General features: G+C 38.8%; 1 protein-coding gene across 7 annotated transcripts in view; it reads right to left on the reverse strand.

Moving 5' to 3' along the window:
• Window positions 1-225: 225 nt before the first annotated feature.
• Trps1 (transcriptional repressor GATA binding 1) overlaps window positions 226-18353 on the reverse strand; it is a 235612-nt gene continuing 217484 nt past the window's right edge. For all 7 annotated transcript variants that reach the window (XM_050161834.1, XM_050161826.1, XM_050161870.1 and 4 more), the window contains 2 exons: window positions 9763-9885; window positions 226-6839 (listed from right to left, as the gene is read on the reverse strand). In XM_050161834.1, the coding sequence (XP_050017791.1) occupies window positions 5778-6839; window positions 9763-9885 (1185 nt within the window). In that variant the 3' untranslated portion in view covers window positions 226-5777. The remainder of the gene's footprint in view (window positions 6840-9762; window positions 9886-18353) is intronic.

Raw genomic sequence — 18353 nt, forward strand, 5'->3', positions numbered from 1 at the left:
TATAATTTTTAGCATAAAATCTATCTATAATAGATTGGTTAAAGAAAAAAAAAACAAGTTGAGAGAAACCAATTTAATAGATCTAACAATATTTTTTTAATGGTGACCTGGTTTCAGTGTCATCATTTAGGTTCAGAGCCCATCTATGTGTTCCAATGTTCTGTAGCTCCTATTGCTACACAGATGAAAGTAAATTCATATAAACCATACCAAAGCCGTCAAGGATAACTGGTGGTAAAACTTTATTATTCAAGTTTAGATGTAACAGACATCTTTGCTGCCTGAAGATTGTTTGCATAAGAAATACACCAAGAACATGTCGTGAGTAGAAATGAACATGCACTATGAAAACAAAATGAAATAAAATGAAAAAAAATTCCATGTGTTGTAAGAACAGAACTACTATATCCCACAGTCTGATGTTCAAATCAGGACTACAAATTGAATGTTTTTTTCTTATCAACATGAAACCATTCCATATGAAAGACATTTTCTGCTGGTGAATATTGCTGTTAGTTTTACATTGGCATTTTGAGATGTTTTCCATCCCCACCCCACCCCCAGATCAATCATGTTGTCAAATATTACACCCTAAAGAATTCAGCATTTGTTATTGTGACACGTGCCTTATTGGTAGCCATTAAGAAACTATGGTCTCATCAGCCTTGTTATAGCCTTGCTCTTCATAGCCAACACTACAGGCTGCTTAGTTAAGATATTTACAGCTCATCTTTAATAAAAATGATGCCAAACTTTCTTGGCCCTCGGGAACCAGAGCTTTAAAGAACCCCCTTGGCCACATAATAATACTTGACACGCCTGTGGTGCCCTCCAACCAAGGATCTCAAAGTGCTTTACAAACAAGTACTACATTACCATTATTATTTTTAATATTAATATTATTATTATTAATATACTTTTCCATTTTACAGCTGAGGAACCTGAGGCACAGAAAGAAAGAGTGATATTTAGCAGTCATTGTATTGAAGAAATAACGGGGTAAAACCAGGATCCAGTTTTGGGACTTGTGGGTCTGAGGAAGGTTAAACACTCTTTTTATGGCAGTCACTCTCGCTTTGCTCTGGTGCAGGACAGTGTAAGCTTTCCACACTAATTTCTCTTTCAAAAGAAACATGCTTTTCAAGAGAACATGTGAGCATACTTTCTCCATTTCCATCTGTGGATTACTGCTGATTTTCACATTGTCTTCATCCCTGCCTTGGCACATTTCTGCCCTAGCATCCTCCAGAGGGTCCATTGACTATGAATAAGTGGAAACACTTTAGAAACTGCGGCACTGTGATCAGAACCACATGAGAACACCATGTACCAGCAACTGACAACCAAAGTCAGCACTCTACAGAGAAGCTAGTGTCTCTTGCCCTCGGCCAAATCTATGAGAATGCTGCTCTCCATAGGCCTGTTTCTAATCACTCTTAGTTGATACCCAGTGGCCTGGTCCACCTAACAGTACCTCCCTTTGGTTAGTATATTTCATTTCATAGCCAGGGTTGTACAGTTCCTCAGCTCCCCTTGTCTAACGAAGTCAGCAAGTCTTCACCTAGGAGCTAACGAAAAATGCCATGTGGTATTATTTTTGCCGTGATCCTCATCCCAAAGGCAGGTAGTATAATCCATCTCAACTATGGGCAAGAGGCTGGCATATGGCCCAGAGACAGCATGGCCACCAAACCACCAGCAGAGTCAATCCGTGGTTCTACCTCCAGAAGGTGGATGTCTCCACTTTCTAGAAAGGTGTTACTATTTGCTAACTAAGTAGGCAGGAAGTATATGAGTCTTATGACAGGTCACTTTGTGATGTTTGCAGCCACATGGCAAGAGGGTAAGAATTATTTTGATATCAATATGGACCATCTTCCATTTATTAAGAAAAACACTTCCCCAGGCATTTAAAATATATATGTATATATATATACATTTTAATGTTTTTGGAGCTGTATTTGCATTAAATCATAACAGACCGTATGCACATGTGCAATCACAAACAGGATGTGCTCCCACAGGCTGCCACAAAAAGCTCTTGAAGATAATTGCTGCTTCCTTCTTCTCACTACAACCTTAGGACAGAATCCCCATGCTTGTTTCCTAAAATCTATCTTTACTAAAAGAGAACAGTTTAGAACAGAACATCACTATCTTAAAAGTGGATTTAACAAAACAAAACAAAACAAAAAAACATCTCAATATGACGTGTAGAGAGAACTGGGCAACTTGTTGCCATTTGAACAACAGAGAGGGTATGTAATCGTGTGAGCTCCATCCCTTTCTCGTGTACTTAGAGGCATGTAGTGTCTCTCTCATTCGAAAATCTTCCGAGGTGGGCTAGCTCTCTCTGGTTTTTATATCCCAAACAACAGTACTTTCGTAGGGGTGGGTGAAGATGAGAGAAAGGTAAGAAAAGGAAGAGTGTGCATGAATTGGCTCTGGCCTAATGTGGGAGCCAAAGCTCAATTTAGAATCAACAAATGATTCGAAAAGAACCGCAGGTGTGAAATGGCATACTGCTTTAGATGGTACATCCGTGAAGACTTCTCCAAGAGAGAAGAGTTCCAACATCATCTTGAAAGTCCTTCAAAAAAGGTTAAGTACCTAAATAGCTCACTTAAAATCCTTCACAATTTAAGACAAAACAATTCAAATGCCTTTAAAAATAAAAGCCATTTTTCTAATACACTTAGAGACATGGACTCAAAACTTAGGTCATCAAAAAATAAGGAGTATTTTAGTGTTATTATAAACTTCCATCTTTTTTAAGCCCCAACTTTTCTCTACCAAAATATGCATAACATAAACAAACATGAAAACAAAATAATTAATAATAAAGGAATACGGAATAAGATCTAACATACCGATGCTATTCAAAAACCATCTACTGAAAGTAGACTGACCATAAATATTCCAAGCACAGTGATATGTATTTTCCAATGCTAGTCATTGCTACTAAGTCTGACTGAGGAAAAAAAAATAATGGAATGAACACCAAAGGCATACATGCCAACAATGAAAAGTCGACTTTTGACTACCACGCTGAAGAGATTGCATAAAGATATCAAAGATGTCATGTGCAATATTGCCCAAGTTGACCAAATTTCTGGTATGTTGCTGATTTGGCCACTCCACATACAATGAGCCTTGAGGATTGGTACAGTGCATTTTAATATTCTTTTTCCTAAGGAAATTAAATATTGTTGTTTGGGAAATCTCCATTTTAGATCTCTGTCACCTCTCAGATAGGCCACTCTATTCTGAGATGCATCCGCCAAAACTCCCAAAGAAGAGAAATGATATCAAGTCAGTTGAACGTTAAAGCTCCTCACTCCACCTCTTTATTGCAGTTCTTGTGAATATTAGAGCTATGCCACAGACAGGTGAGATCAGAATAGAGTCCTTTCAAAGTGAAACCAGAGCAGAGGGCTTAGTCCTGATTCTCTTTCTCGCCATCTTCTTTTTTTTTCTCCTTTTTTTTCTTTTTTTTTTAAACATGAAAACAAACCAAAAAAATGCAAGAATGAAGATGAGAACACAACATCAGAAAGGAAATTTTAACTTCATCCACTCCAACAGTCATGGACTGGTTAGCTCTACCTGCCATCCAACTCTAAGCAATGAGACTCCCGCATCGTGAGAGAGAAGCAAAACCCGACGAAACAGAACAACACGAAGCCACTGCGAATTAATGGAAAAATGGAGTGCAAATGCGGCTATAGAATGCAATAAAAACACTGGTGCTGCAGATTCCAGCAGCACTTCTCAAAACGATCTCCAAAATGTTTCGTCTGAAACATAGACAAAGCAATAAAAAGAGGATATATGTTTATCATCTTAAGCATAACAAGGGGAGTTAAGAGCTTAAAATTAAAAAAAAAGTACTTGGAATGAATAGTGCTACCCTTGTATCCTAAGTAGGCATAAAAATATTTTCATTTCCTTCTTGTTTTCCACACCATTACACTGAGAACTTCCTTTGTTTCATGTTACCGTTTCCAACTTGAATGCACACACACGCACACACGCGCGGGCACACACACACACACATACACACACACTAAAGATACCTACTGCAATAGAAATAGTTTGCTTCATAACCTGGTTTGCTACATTTGCAAATGTAAACAGCTAGGCAGAGCCAGAACTGACTCTAATGCATGATGGAATATCTTTGTTGCATACGTACACTGTAGAAAATAATTATTCAATATGTCAGGCACCATTATTTGAAATGTAATACATTAATATTTACTAGAAAAATAAGTTTTTTTCCTATTTGTTCTCCCAACTTCTTTAATGAAATAAGTTAATCTGACAGTGCATCCAGTAGCTTGTAATATCTTCTACATCTCCGTGGCAAAAAAGAAACTACTGGTTGGGACGATATAATGCAAATTATTAAAGTCAGTCCTTGTACATACATCCTTGTAGCAAGCATTGAGGCTTGACTAACAGCACCTTAAACCAATTATTTAATGTTCAATTATTTAGCCCTATTTCCCTGAGCAGTTATGCTGAGGAGCTCTCCCTTCATGGATAGTTTGTTTCTTTTTTAATTTTTTTTACAAAGCCTTAAGTATTAAAAGTACTATGAAGACATACTTCTATGAATCCTATTTAATGCTACTTAACTAAACCTGTATAAATCTAATGAAGGGATTGATTGGTACATACACCAACTGTCAGTCTGTGGTAACGTAACCTTGCATGCTGCCTGACCACAAAGTTTGGAAATTATATTTAACCAAAAGAAAATAAATAAATACAGCAGGTTACCTTGTAGAGAAATATCATGTGTTCTGAACAAATTCAACCCATGGCCTGACATTTCTATTCATATAGTCTTTCGAAGTGAGAGGGATTCCTTTAGTTACAATGTGCCAAGTGAGATTAGTGACCAACAGAAGGCTTTAAAAAAATCCAAACCAGTTCATCATAAACAAGAAAGAAATACGTGGCTAAAATAAAATTACTACATAAGCATTGAGGACATTGTTTTTAAGAATGGATATATTTGGACAAAATGAGTCTAAACTGCAAACAAAATGACTACCAAGTACTGGAACATCTAAAGGACAAAAAAAAAAAAAAATATCAAAGAGGGGTGTGTATGTGTATGTACAGGCAGGGCTGGCCAAAAAAGCATTGTGCCACCAACTGTCACGATTCGTACTGCTCTCTCAACAAGCCTAACCACAGTTCACATTTCGAGGTGTAAATCTGAAACATGGCCAATGAGAGGAGACTAATTTGAGAGGATACTATTTTTTTTCCATTGCTCTGGAGACGCATTTTTCTCCTCATCTGTCTGGGATTTCATGATGTCTTTAAATTTAGGCAGCCTTTTTACAGACTTTTGAATGAATGGGCCAGTAGCCAGCCTAATACTGCTTTCATACAATAGTATGTAAACGCTTTAAAATTCTAGACAATATTTGTATCTTTACCAACAAATTAGCTATAATTTGATGGGCTTTTGTAAAGAGATTCCCCAGTATACGTTAGGCAAGATATTTTTGACTTACTAGCTTTTTTTTTTAAATTATGTTTATCATTTTCCAATCTTTCTCACTGACCATATGTTTCATTTTAAAATCTTGGTAACCTACTCATCAAAAGAAAGAAATATTAAAAAAAAAGAGGGAATTTCATGTTGGATAAGGCAGGCTCTATGAAGTGTTTTTAATAGGTCTTCATAAGACATTACAAGCTATTGAATTCCCATCAAGAAAACCTATTTCTATTTAATTGTGCTAAGTGCTAAGGTTTTACTCTTTAGGTTTTCCATTTTTTTCCGCTTGTGCATTGTTCCTATGCAGGCCTCTCTGGATATGTGTTGTGAAGTCATATTTGTCCGTGCAAAGATGCTGGCATATGCTGCACTGGAAAGGTCCACTGTCACCATGGCAACTCATATGCAAAGCATACATTACTTCATCCAGAAAGACAATGCCACAGTGCACACATTTTGTCGAAAGTTCATCTTGAGTGCTTCTGTCAACTTTCTCCGTTTTAACTACATTCAAGGGACCTTCACTTTTTACATTTGGTGGCGCCTTTGTTTTCTCCTTGGAGGCACCATTTGCAGTTGGCCCAGGTCTGGAATGCTTGATCGCCAAATCAAGAGGAATGTCATTGTCTGATCCAACAGCTGAAAAATGAGGAGGCAGATTGAAGGTGGGATAAGGCACATAGTTTTGGCAAGGATTTGGTAAGCCAGGCACGTGACTCAAGTAGTGTGGATTCCCAGGAACGGAGAGCTTATATTTACTCCAGAACCGCAGCCAATCAGCTTCACTCTGGAAGTCATTATGTACAAAAGGAAGTCCAAAAAGTGGGTACTGGTACTTTTCAATAGGGCTGCCTGGCGGAGAATAGTTGGGGTGTTTCGCGGGTCTCATGTATTTCTCTATGGGACTGCCTCTCTCAGAACTTCCTTTCCCTTCAGACACAGACGAACTGTTTCCTAGATCTCCAGTACTTTCCTGAGGACTCTTGATCTGAATGTGCAAAGGCTGCATCCTTTTGTGAATATCCAGGGTTTGGCTGACCAGGACTGGCTGCTGAGCAGAATGGCTTTTAGTCAATGAACCCTGGGCTTCGTATTTGCTTAGGCTTGGAAGGGGAATCTCTCTCTGGTGGCTTTCGTTTAAGTGATCTTCAGACCTCCTCTCTAAGGGGCTTCCATTGACCTGTTCCTCTCCACTTCCCCTCTGCTGCTTGCTGAGCTGCTCAGCCTGCAGGGCCTCTGGGTTAAGGCGCTTTCTCGTCCGTCTTCTAATGATCTGCTCGCCGTTGTTCTGTTTAATGATGTTGAGAGGCCTGGGCGTCTGTAGGGAGTACACACAATACATAAAAGAGAAACATTGAAAAATACATTCGGTGCATTTAAAATTCTTCCCAAGTATAAAGCACGCTTAAAGTTCAAAGCTTTTATGCTATGGGCTCACTCATTCTCTTCTTTTTTACTCCAAGCAGGATCAGAGGAAGTCACCAAAATGTAGTTGTTTTCACCTCACTAAATAATGTCCATCTTTGAAGGGCCAGAGTACAGAATAGAAAACACAAATTGCGAGAATGTAGCTTTTTTAGATTCAGTAGATTTGAGGGCTTTCACCACTAATGAAAAAATTGTGAGGAAAAAGAAATCACTTGAAGAAATGATTTTTAAAAAAAAAAACATAACAAGCTCCTGAGTGATATACAAATATTTCAAAAAAAGCAATTTGGGAAGCATGTATGAGAAGTAATAAAAAACAAAACAAGAAAATGGTGCATTGCTATATGCTAGATACTAAACCATGCTTCTTCCCTGGCTCATTTCTTATATTGAAGATCCAATATGATCATCTCTACAATTGTCTCTTCAAGGGGAAATTAAAATTTAACAAGGCCAAAAAGGTATAGACTTAGTCCAACGAGGCTCTAAAATATAAGAAGAGGTGAGCTCTCCTTAGAACATTGGAGACGCAGCAAAGAGGGTCACTAAGTAGGAAACAGCCCCCACCAGACTCTAATCAAGCCGGCAGGTCCAACCTCCAACAACTGTGAGAAAAATCAGTTTCTGTTGCTTTCAGCTACTCAGTCCGCCTCTGGTAGCGAGCCATGATGTTTTAAGTGGACTAATACATCTTTTAAAAAATTGCAAAAGTAGATATATGATATATGAATATCAGAGCATACGTAATCAAAGACAGACTGTTATCAGAACTATAAAGAAAAAGTCAGGTAGTCACCACATGGGATATTTGGCCTTAATTAGATGCTTCTGTTTGGATGATCCTCTATCAATTCATTACGAGTTCACAGGTGAAGCATTAGCTGTGTGTTGAAAATCTACATTCCTTTGCAGCTTTGGTACAAATATCTGATCTGTCATTTTATAATACTCAAAATGAATGTCGACTTCCGCTCAGCTCACATCCTTTATTCAGCGTAGACATCGCATGGTTGGTGCTCATGCACATGTTCAACAGGTGTTTATATTATGCGACTACAATTTGCAGATAAGACTATATTAAAAATTAAAGGGCTCTAATTCTGAAATGAGGAAGGATAATAGTTCAATGTATATTCATAGACTAAATTCTAGGAGAATGTCCAAATGTTCTGATTTTTCCCAAAATATAATCGATAATTTCTACATATAAATATATAACTTGTGACTCATTCCTAAAATATACAAACTTCAATACAAAAGAAAATGTTTTCGATATTAAGATGCTACAAATAAGAAACATTGAGAGACTATTTCTACTGTTACTAGGTAGATTGAAGGAAAAAACAAACAACATACTTGTTACTGTGACTCAATTTTTAGTTTCCGAACAAAAGTTCTATCTGGGCTGGATATGCCACAAACATTTATGTTGTAGAGGAAGTCCACATTTATAAGGACATCAGTTTGTACCATAAGAATACACAGTATTTAGTCTATATACTACAAAGACGCTTGGAATGGAATCAATTCTTAAAATTTTATAATCGTTCTCGACGATTTTTTTGTGTTAAAATACTTTTCTTTCTATTTTCAGTTATGGTGAATTTGGGAGAAAACCCTCAAAGCTGAGACCATCTTGCCTCTGGAGAGCTGAATATTAAAATGAGTTTTAGAAAAATTTGGTTTATTTCACAGTGGTTAAATGATCATATTCTGGCTGAGCAGCAATTTAATTAATTCTTGGCCTGTTGATTGGCCAAAGTTCAATTAAAACCATTAATGTCAACGCTCATTAAACAGAGGCTTGTTGCTGTGCTTAAACGTTGAGGGTGAAAACACTATAGAAGGGGGTAGTGCGGGTCTTTCTACCAGCCCCATGCTAATGACGAAGGACCTCACAGTATCTGCAATTAGCACCATCGCTGGCAGTGGGCATGTCTTTAAAAAGTGTTTTCGGTGTCCACTTGGGAAGACGTTTTGTCTCAAATTGTATTCCCTGCAGCTCACATCTTTTTCACCGGCCTGGGCTAAGGGCCCTGGTAAAGCGCCAAGTAAAACGCACACAGGCACAGGGAAAAGTTTTTCTACTTCCTAAGTGGGACATGGCTGCTTTAAAGTCAGGCCTTGTCAGCAAATGGACTCTCTAAACTTCAGGAACTTAAGAATTCCTGCTTAGATGGAGGACTCTGTCAGCTTACATTCTATTACAGAGTGAAAGATAAAAGTCTGAATAAAATTAATTCAAATAACGCCCAGGAGCCAAAGCTAGCTGAAGACTCTAGACACAGAGCGTCCCTTCTGCTATGCTGCTGGGCCTGTCACTCAGGATCTCATCACACACCTCAGCCTAGCACCCCCTGAATACATGTGGCATGTCCTGTACCAGTGCGAGGTCAGCCCCCCAACAGCCAAAATGGCCCTTGGAGAAGGTCAACTGGAAAGTGACTCTCCAGAATGCTTCTGCTTCTCTCTTTAACATCTGTTTGTAACTTTTGAGGTTTCTCTCCCTACCTCAATTAATTCCAGCCAATTTGGTTAACCATTAATTAGTTCAACTGTCTGTTTCGTGAAGTGCCCAGGACACTTTTTCCTCTTCTAAATCAAAGATTAATAAGCATTAACAATTATTTCAAATGTATCTCCCCATAACATCTAAGCCCCTTTTTATAATAAATCATATAGACACCCAAAATGACTGGATTACACAACCCTGCAAAGATAGACAGCACAAACCACTGAAGAGGACAGATCAACCACGAGCAAGGCCTGCTCACTGGAGTAAGCATCTCTTGAAGGGCTGGGCGTGTTCTTACCGAGTGAAGTTTCTGGTAGAGACCACATGCATTGCACACATATCCGCCGTTTGCGTTCTTTCGCCATAGAGAGGTCTTTGTGGTCAGGCAATTGGCACAAAAAACACCAGAGCCTCTTCGCCTCTGAAACAGGAGGGGTAAAAAAAAAAAATCCAAGGTCAGAGGTGAGTCACATGATCTGGGGAGTTAGACCAAATCAACCCAGGAGTTTTGTCTTTAGACTAGCAACAATGACAATCTAAAACCACACTGCCCATAATGAGGTCAGGTTCAATTGTGTTTAATAGGCACCCCTGATTTTCATTATAATTAACCCTACAGTGATGGATGAGGTGTGTGGAACACCAAAGGCTTTTCACAGAAACAGCTTTAACTTTTTGAACTTTGGGTTGCATGCCTTTAATGAAGGCTCCTAAATGCTCAACCCTAAAACATACCTTTTAAAAGTGTCAAAACAAAAGCAAAAGAGACAGCACACGGCAAGATGCTTAAAAGCATTTGGAATATGCTACCTGAACCTTCAAATACTCGTTAAAACAATTCATCATGGAAGCCGTTTTACACAAAGCCAGATTTCGTGCCTTTTTGCATGACATTCATGCAACAAAAGTCCTAAGACAGCTCATTCTGGTGTGTCCCTGGCAGTTTTGAAATCAGAAAGAGAACCCCTTCTACTCTCCAAACCTGAGAGGCGCTTTAGATACCACTGCCTAGAAGTACAGGATTGCCAAGGCAAACCCTTAGGAGGTGTCTAATAAAGTTCCACTACACAATCAGGTCCCTGGTTCTTTCTTGAATCTGACCTTAAAGGCTGAAACCCAGAGGCTTTGTTGAATACAGTGTTGATTTTAGAGGTCTGAATTGCGCAATCACCAAATTCAAAGATTAGCTGAGAATATTTAAAAGTTGCTAATTAGTACTGTTGGTTGCTTTGCTGCGACCAAGCAGTGGTTCTGCTGAACTTCTCATTTCAACAAAAGTCAGGCTATGTGTAGGAATAAATAGGAACAGATAGGAAATGGAATACTCTTGCAAAAAAAAAAAAAAAAAGGACTAACATCGTGGCTCAGTTCTCCCTTTTGCTAGGAAGCAAAGCTTTTAATGATAAAATAAGCATGCGAGATACGGAGTGGAAAAAGTCTTACTACAGCCTAATTTTATTATAAATTAAATATTACAAACACCATAAGTCAAAATTTCAGGGATTCATAAAATTTCGGCAATTTATTTAACTAGAGTCTATACTGTTAGAGGAGTGGTGTGCCTGCCAAAAAAATACAATGCTTATAATTGTACTCTGAGACATTTCAAATGGAAAGCTTTCTGTAGACATAATTTTGGCTTCGAGACTGGAACACTTTCTTGGCATTGAAAGGGCATTTGATTCATCGGGTGTTTCCCAATCTATCACTAAAAAGACCTGGTGAGCAGCCAGCTCCCTATAGGGTAATTTTTCCATCCAGATGCAAGTGCTATCAGAGGCCCTCGTCAGCTAAACTAATTATGATCTTGCAATGGCTGATGCCTGCTCACTCTAACATTCGACATCCTCCATTAATCATCAATACAAGGAAAATGAATGAAACGTAAAGAAATGAGGGCTGCTAAGCTGCACAGCTATAAAAATCCAAAATGAGAGCAATAACTTAACAAGATTGGGGGAATGTTTTGAGTGAGCACAAAAGTCAGGCTAACAATTGCCCTTTTAAACCAAGAACACGATTTCATTAGCGGAGCAGTTTGTGCCACTTTAGGTGATGTAATAAAAGCTAGATTTTCCCAAAGATAATCTCGAGTTCCCCTTTCCTGCCTTCCCCAAACCATGCACAGAGCCAGAAAGGCAAAGTGAGTTTCCAAAGCCCCACAACAGCAAGCAACACCAAATGCTGGAATCAGGAGGTCTGTGGGTCCCGACTGAGGTCTGTCGCTGAAGCAGAGAACCTGCTGCCTCTCAAGAACCAACAAGCAATTCTCAAGTTGCCCTCCTCAAACAATCCCAGCGCTATTCATCCGAAGTAAGCTTACTAGGTTGGTTAGATATACGCTGGTAACGTTTCAGTTTCGTCTTGCCACACGGTCATTTTCCCCAGATCTAAGTAACTTGATGGCAAAACAACAACCCCAACTTGAGTCACATAATCTGTGCGAATGTCCGTACGGAAATAAACCCACAGATATGGCTGAGGCCGCTCCGTTTTGAATGTGAAATGATTCACTACAGCTTGTTTTCCTTTTCTTATGTCCTGAGTGCCTGACACGGCATGCTAAAGTGGGCGTAATTCTGATTTCAGTGAACATTTCAATCCTTGCACAATTTGATGCCAAATTCTCTTGCCCTTTATTGGGAGGGGGGAATCCTGGAATTACGGCATTGGTTTCCGTAGGTATACCTATACTTAGGCATTGCACACAGTTCAATAACGGCTTTAGGATAAACCATCTCTCATTTTAAATGTATCAGGTCTACTTCAAATTCTCAAACTCAAAATCAAGACGCTGTGGAGGTGCCAAGTCAGACTGAGAGCGAGGCAACAAAATTTAAACCTGCTTTTGTCATTTACCAAGAGCTTCTCTGGGAAATGCTACATAAACTCCCAGTGCTGAAACTTTCCCTTGCTTTACGGTGTAAGTTGTATGCCGATGAAAGAATCAGTGTGTTCACAGTATAAAACAGATGCTATTCAAACACGGCTGTGATGAAATAACATGACCAGCCAGAGCTCGGTGAGGCTAGCTACTGGGTCAAAGGAATTTGATTGTGGCTATGTGTTTATGAGAAAAATCTGTAGTTTTTTGTTCATTACCTTAAATGTCACAATGGAGCATACAAGACACGCTGACCATATGCAGTTACGTGCCAAATTTTACTTCTCTTCACTTGTCCATATCTAGTCAATTGTGAGAGCGGAAAGCTGAGTCAGAGTGGAAAATCTAGGTGTTCACACCTCCAATTCAATAGGAGCCTGCTTGTGTTTGGGTGGAGAGTGGGAGGGAGGTGAGAAATATTTCATACATCAAATGTTAACTATCATCTCCACAAACTTAGCACTTCGGAAACTCTTGCAGAACCCTATCTTGGGGGCACTGAAACTTCTTAAAGCGGCAGAGCAGGTAGAAAAGGTTGCAAGTTTAGTAACCACGAACCCTCCTCTCTCAAAGGCACCACACTGACGAGAAGAAGCACGACTGGACCCAGGAAGGTATTTCCTTGAGGTATGCATCCTCTGGCTTCATTCTGGGGCCGAAAGCAGCCTGCTACGGAAGAAGGGTAGGTGAAACCTCTCTGTCTCACTTCGAAAACAAGCTTTGCCCTACCCAAGGAAAATCTCCATGAACTGATTCCACGTCTACCCCGCATGCCTAGAATTTAGATAGTTTGTTTTCTCCTTTTACAGTGAGCTTCTTAAGAAGAGAAACCATGTCTTCCAACAGTCATTGAATATTTTAAATGTTAGACACCGTGGATAGTGCTGGAAATATTATTGCTTGGTATTATTTTCACCATTAATATTTACATCAATTTTTTCCAAAAAAACAAACGTTTTCTTCACAATTTATGTGAAAGAAACAATCGATTATGTTCTGAAAAATAAAATCAAGAAAATAATGTGCTATCTAGTCTTGTTTTCCACACTTATCTCTGGGTAGTAGTGATGCCAGTTTATGGTCGATGCTGGAGTTCCTAGGTCAGGCAAGGCCAAAGCCCAAACTCTCCATTATTATACATAGCCATACATTACTCATGGTTCTACATGTCCGTGTGTGGTTTAAATCACAAGTTGCACCATTTCCTACAAGCTATTCTTAAGCGATAGTAATAACACGTACTGCTTTGACCCTGTGCTGGAGAGCGGAGAATTACAGGTCTGGAGTAAGGGCAGTACTGCGGAGGAAATGATAGGCATAGTAGCTGGTGGATTACACGGCCTGCCCTTCCAGAGGGCTGTGTTCAGTACTAATCTCTTCTCTCGGAACGCAGGAAAGCTAACGGCTTAAAGACACACAGCAGAGGTAGTCTCAGTCCAAGTGTATCTTCTGCCTCTACTGAGTTTCCGGGATGCTACCGAGATGCGAGCTTGTCCTCCAATCACAAACCTACAGAGAGTCAACTCAGCTATCAACTTCTACCGAAGAACCCAGCATACATAAGTCAACAACTCAAGGAAGGGACACATATTTCGTCTTTAAGTTCACACCAAACCACTGTAGGAGTGTCATTACAGTAAGTGGTTTGCAAAATATGCGACCGAGCTTTGCTTGTACAGGACCTGGCTTCCTCAGTAAGCGGTGGATCTTTCTGTGCTAAGATTTGGCACACGTGTAGGTTAATCCAGATATGACACAAGGGAAAAAAAAATTACCTAAATTGTTTCAGCTGCTTTTATTGCTTACTTTATTTTATTACTTGAGAATCACCCAGAAACAAAGATTTTAGGGTTTTCATGATTCATTATTAAGATGATCTGAATTTACCTGATTAATAAATGGAAAATTTGATTGAATTATTTATTCAAGTGGCTTAGCGTTCAGAGACACGACTTCATCTCTAAGATATTAGAGGTCTCCACTGGCAAAGACATTTCTGCAAGAATGATATTTTATAATAGTTTTCTATGAATAAGAACCATTCTGGGACCATGTAATTATATAACAAGCCTTGATAGGGAGAGTATTTACTCACATTTTTTATGGTTTTATATCTTAGCCATTTTAAATCGAATCAATCTGAAATTTGATATACATGCTGTGAGTCTGGATGTGCCTCAAATATTTTTAACTCTTTAAGTATTTTCTGTGTTTATTTGATTATATCAAAAATTCTTTGCAAATTTCATTTTAAGGAAATACACAGATGGCTACGATAGAACCTTCTGGTTCAATTTTGCAGTAATAAAATTTTAGTGGTAAGTTTAATTCAATTCACTTCTGGGAATAATTATTGAGTGTCCAGCTTGTGCCTGGCACGGTGCTACAAGCAGGGGGCTAAGCAATACAGTTTCCCATGGCCTGGAATCTTGCAGATTTTCCAGTGGACACACAGCTGACATGCCAAGCCCATTCATGAGTACTGAGAACAAATTAAATTGAAAGGTTTTCAAAAGATTTCCCATAAGCACAACTATTTCAGGGTATAAAAATGCTCTAATCAATAGAAGATTGTCTATTGGTTCACCTTTGTAAAAATATGTGATAGTCTAAGATTTCAGAAACAAGTCAATATTTTTCTATTGCCCATTAGTAAGGATATCCTAGCCTTATCTGCCAATGGGTTGGACTAGCTACAACTTAATAATGTGCGCTTAACAAAGCCATATTATATAGATTTAACAATTATTGAACACATTCTGAATATTATTCTTAGGCCTGATTACTTTCATTTACCACAACAAGACACCGAATGCTATACTTGTATTCGTCTTCTCTAAAAATAGAAGTGTCTTATTGTACAAGATCAAATAGAACACCAGAATAAAGACTATAAGAACAGTGGATGACTTGCAGTGATCAGCTTTAGAGTAACAACCAGAATTATTACAGAAGAGCAGGCTAGCCAATAATTTAATGAGAATAGGGCAAAAATTCTGCCAAGAGAAAGCAACAGTCACCGATATTCTGGATGACTTTTGTTCCAAATAAAATTATGAAGAATCAGTTGGAATGGGCTGTCCAACATGACTACGCCTGTTTTCAAACAGCCTTTGCTGTCTTCAGATTTCTCACCAGAAAAACCAAAGAGACTCTACAAAGTTCAGCTAAGCACCCCCTCTAGCCATCACCTATTTCAGAGCTTGGAAAGAAAAAAACCTGTCTACCCCGCTTCTTCAAGTGACAGACAGCGTATCAGGGATGATAGCAGACACGCATAGAAACTGAAAAGATATACCAGGAACAGAACCCCTGTTCTGGAACTCGAGGAAATTCACATTCTGCTCATCACACACTGTTTGTAAGATGTTTTCCCATGAAGCCCAGCTGCAGTGATCCAGTGATTGTGAAAGTGCCAAAACATTAGCTCCAATATGAAATAGGTGACCCCAGCAGCAACACAGCAGAAAATCGGGATTTTCTAACATGCCTCCCACTAACTACCCAGACAGCCTTCCAACATGAATATTTGAGAAGTTTATTGCATAGAGTCAAGAACTATTTCACAGATCTGAAGGTGACATCACCTTTCCCTGACATACCTTCCATTTGGCAAACGAGCTAGCCAGCTATTCACAATACTTAGGAATTCTGCCACAGAATCGGAGCTGGGAAAGGCCAGCTCTTTAGACTTCTGGCCCATGCAGCTTCTGTAATAACACTCTGCTGCCACAGCAAGTATGCATTTGGACAGCTAAAAATATGGTTGAAAATTTATGTCTGCACTGTCGTCTTTCATTGCACGTGAAAGTCATTATTGTCAAAAGACCTACTGAAGTTTTTCTATGCTGACATTTCTGCAACCACAAAACTGTTTTCACCTTTCCTTCAGCTCCACTCGCCGGACAGTTGTTTTCCAGGGGCCTTTTCTCCAGTGTCAGTGACAGAATCTGACACTGGAAGAAAAATATATATAAAATAAAAGGCTTTGGGGATGGACTGGCGAAAAATTAGCACCTTCTAATAAAATGACTGCCTGAGAAAATATGGATTGATTTGGCTAACTTATTGTATACTTTATTTATGCAATATAGTTTATAAGCACATTCATCATGAGAATGATTTGCAATATAAAATCTCAGTGACAGAACACTACTCCAGATTCGGTTTATAATACAAAGATTTCATCTTCCCCAAGTTTATATGGGGAAACAAACCACAGCTTGGACTGTAGATCTGCCCAAACACTGATGGCTGCGATTTGAAAAGAAACAAAAGCTTCAATAATTTTTCTTACATTAGTTATCCAGATGATGATAATAACTAGCCCATGAAGAACTACTGTCCTCAAGACAGTTATTTATGCATATATGGTGCTTAAATGGATTCTAACATTATTGGAAATTATACATTCTTAAAAATGTTATCATATTTTTCATGGGAAGTAATAGGCATGCAAAAGACTTTACAAGTAACTTCAGCATGTTCAAAAGGCTGCTCCTTACAATATGAATCCCCTGAGTATGCAGAATTCAAAGTATCCTAGATTCAAGGGATAATAATTATCATATATGTTATTTCAATTTAGGTTTGATGTGAATAATTATGTATTATTTCTTTTTTGATGAGGCAAAGGACTTAAAATAGTTCTTCACCTTATATACAATCAAAAAGAATACTGGTTTCAAAGCAGTGCTTGCCAGACAAATGTGAAAACCTGAGTTCAGAGTCGAATCAGCCTCTTAAAAAGCCAGATGCAGACGTGTACATCTAGAGTCCCAACACTGTTCAATCAAGGGAAGTTGGACCCTTGGAGTTCCCTGGCTGATCAGCTTACAAGAATTGGTAAGGCCCAGATTCAATGAAAGAGCCTGTCTCCAAAACCAACTTGGACAACCACTAAGTAACATACTCACTGTTGACTCCTGGCTTCAAAATCATGTGCATATACCCCTGAGTGAACATGTTTAAATGTTCATTGTGAACCTACACACCCACATACACCACACACACACACACACACACACACACACACACACACACACACACATTATATCAAATCACCCTGGTCTCAAAGTCTAGACAAAAAAGGACACAATCAGTTTCCACAGAATATTTTTAAATAATTATCTGATCCAGGCTATTTTGACTACTTTTAATCTCTTTCTTAGTATTCACCACTGTGCACCTAATATGTGTAATATAATATGCTACCTTCAAAGTGATCTTATGAGGTACATATTATTACTATTCCATCCACTATAAGGATGTAAAAGGCGGGGCTAAACCATACTTTGGAAGTATTAATCAATATTCACGGAACAAGAGAAGAAAAGCCTTACTTCAGAACCATAGCTCCTGATTGAGTTTTTGGTCTTATTACTATGGAAGAGACTTGAGGAAATCATATCAAAAGCATTTCACCATAGCAGGGTTTGAAGAACTTTTACCTCATCTTCCCATTGCAGCTGAGAACTGATATAAGTTTGGGGTAACCAAAGAAATGAGTCGTATTTGATCAGATACTGCAACAAGGTTCTCTGGAGTTGACAGAAAAGAGGAGCAGGCTTCATGTAGGATAGGGATGAGGACCTGGGGTGGATGCAACCATGACTTTTTGATCCTGATGTACCCCTCCTCCCCAGTGAAAATATCTGAACTGAGCTGCTGGCAAGAAAAGTTAGAGGCACAAGTAACAGACCCTTGTAATGCCTACCACCTTCAAAGGATACTGCAAACTAGTATCTCTGCTTTTGGACACGACTTGGGTAGAGAGGAGATAGAAAAGGTGATCCTGGTATTTTGACATGTTGGATAACCAAACACATCAGGTACCAATTTATTAGCTTTCCTTTACACATTTGTATGTTTCCAGGCACAAACATCTCACAGTATTTGACAACATTAGTATAAAAGACCATTGACTGTCCCAATTCAAAAGGACAGTTTATTATTTTTACCAAATTTCTCTATACAAGTAGTTAGAAAATATTAATTTCATCACT

The sequence above is a fragment of the Alexandromys fortis genome, unplaced genomic scaffold (genome assembly GCF_014885135.2).
Source record: "Alexandromys fortis isolate MF-2015 unplaced genomic scaffold, M_Fortis_MF-2015_v1.1 scaffold_17, whole genome shotgun sequence".
Taxonomy (NCBI): domain Eukaryota; kingdom Metazoa; phylum Chordata; class Mammalia; order Rodentia; family Cricetidae; genus Alexandromys; species Alexandromys fortis.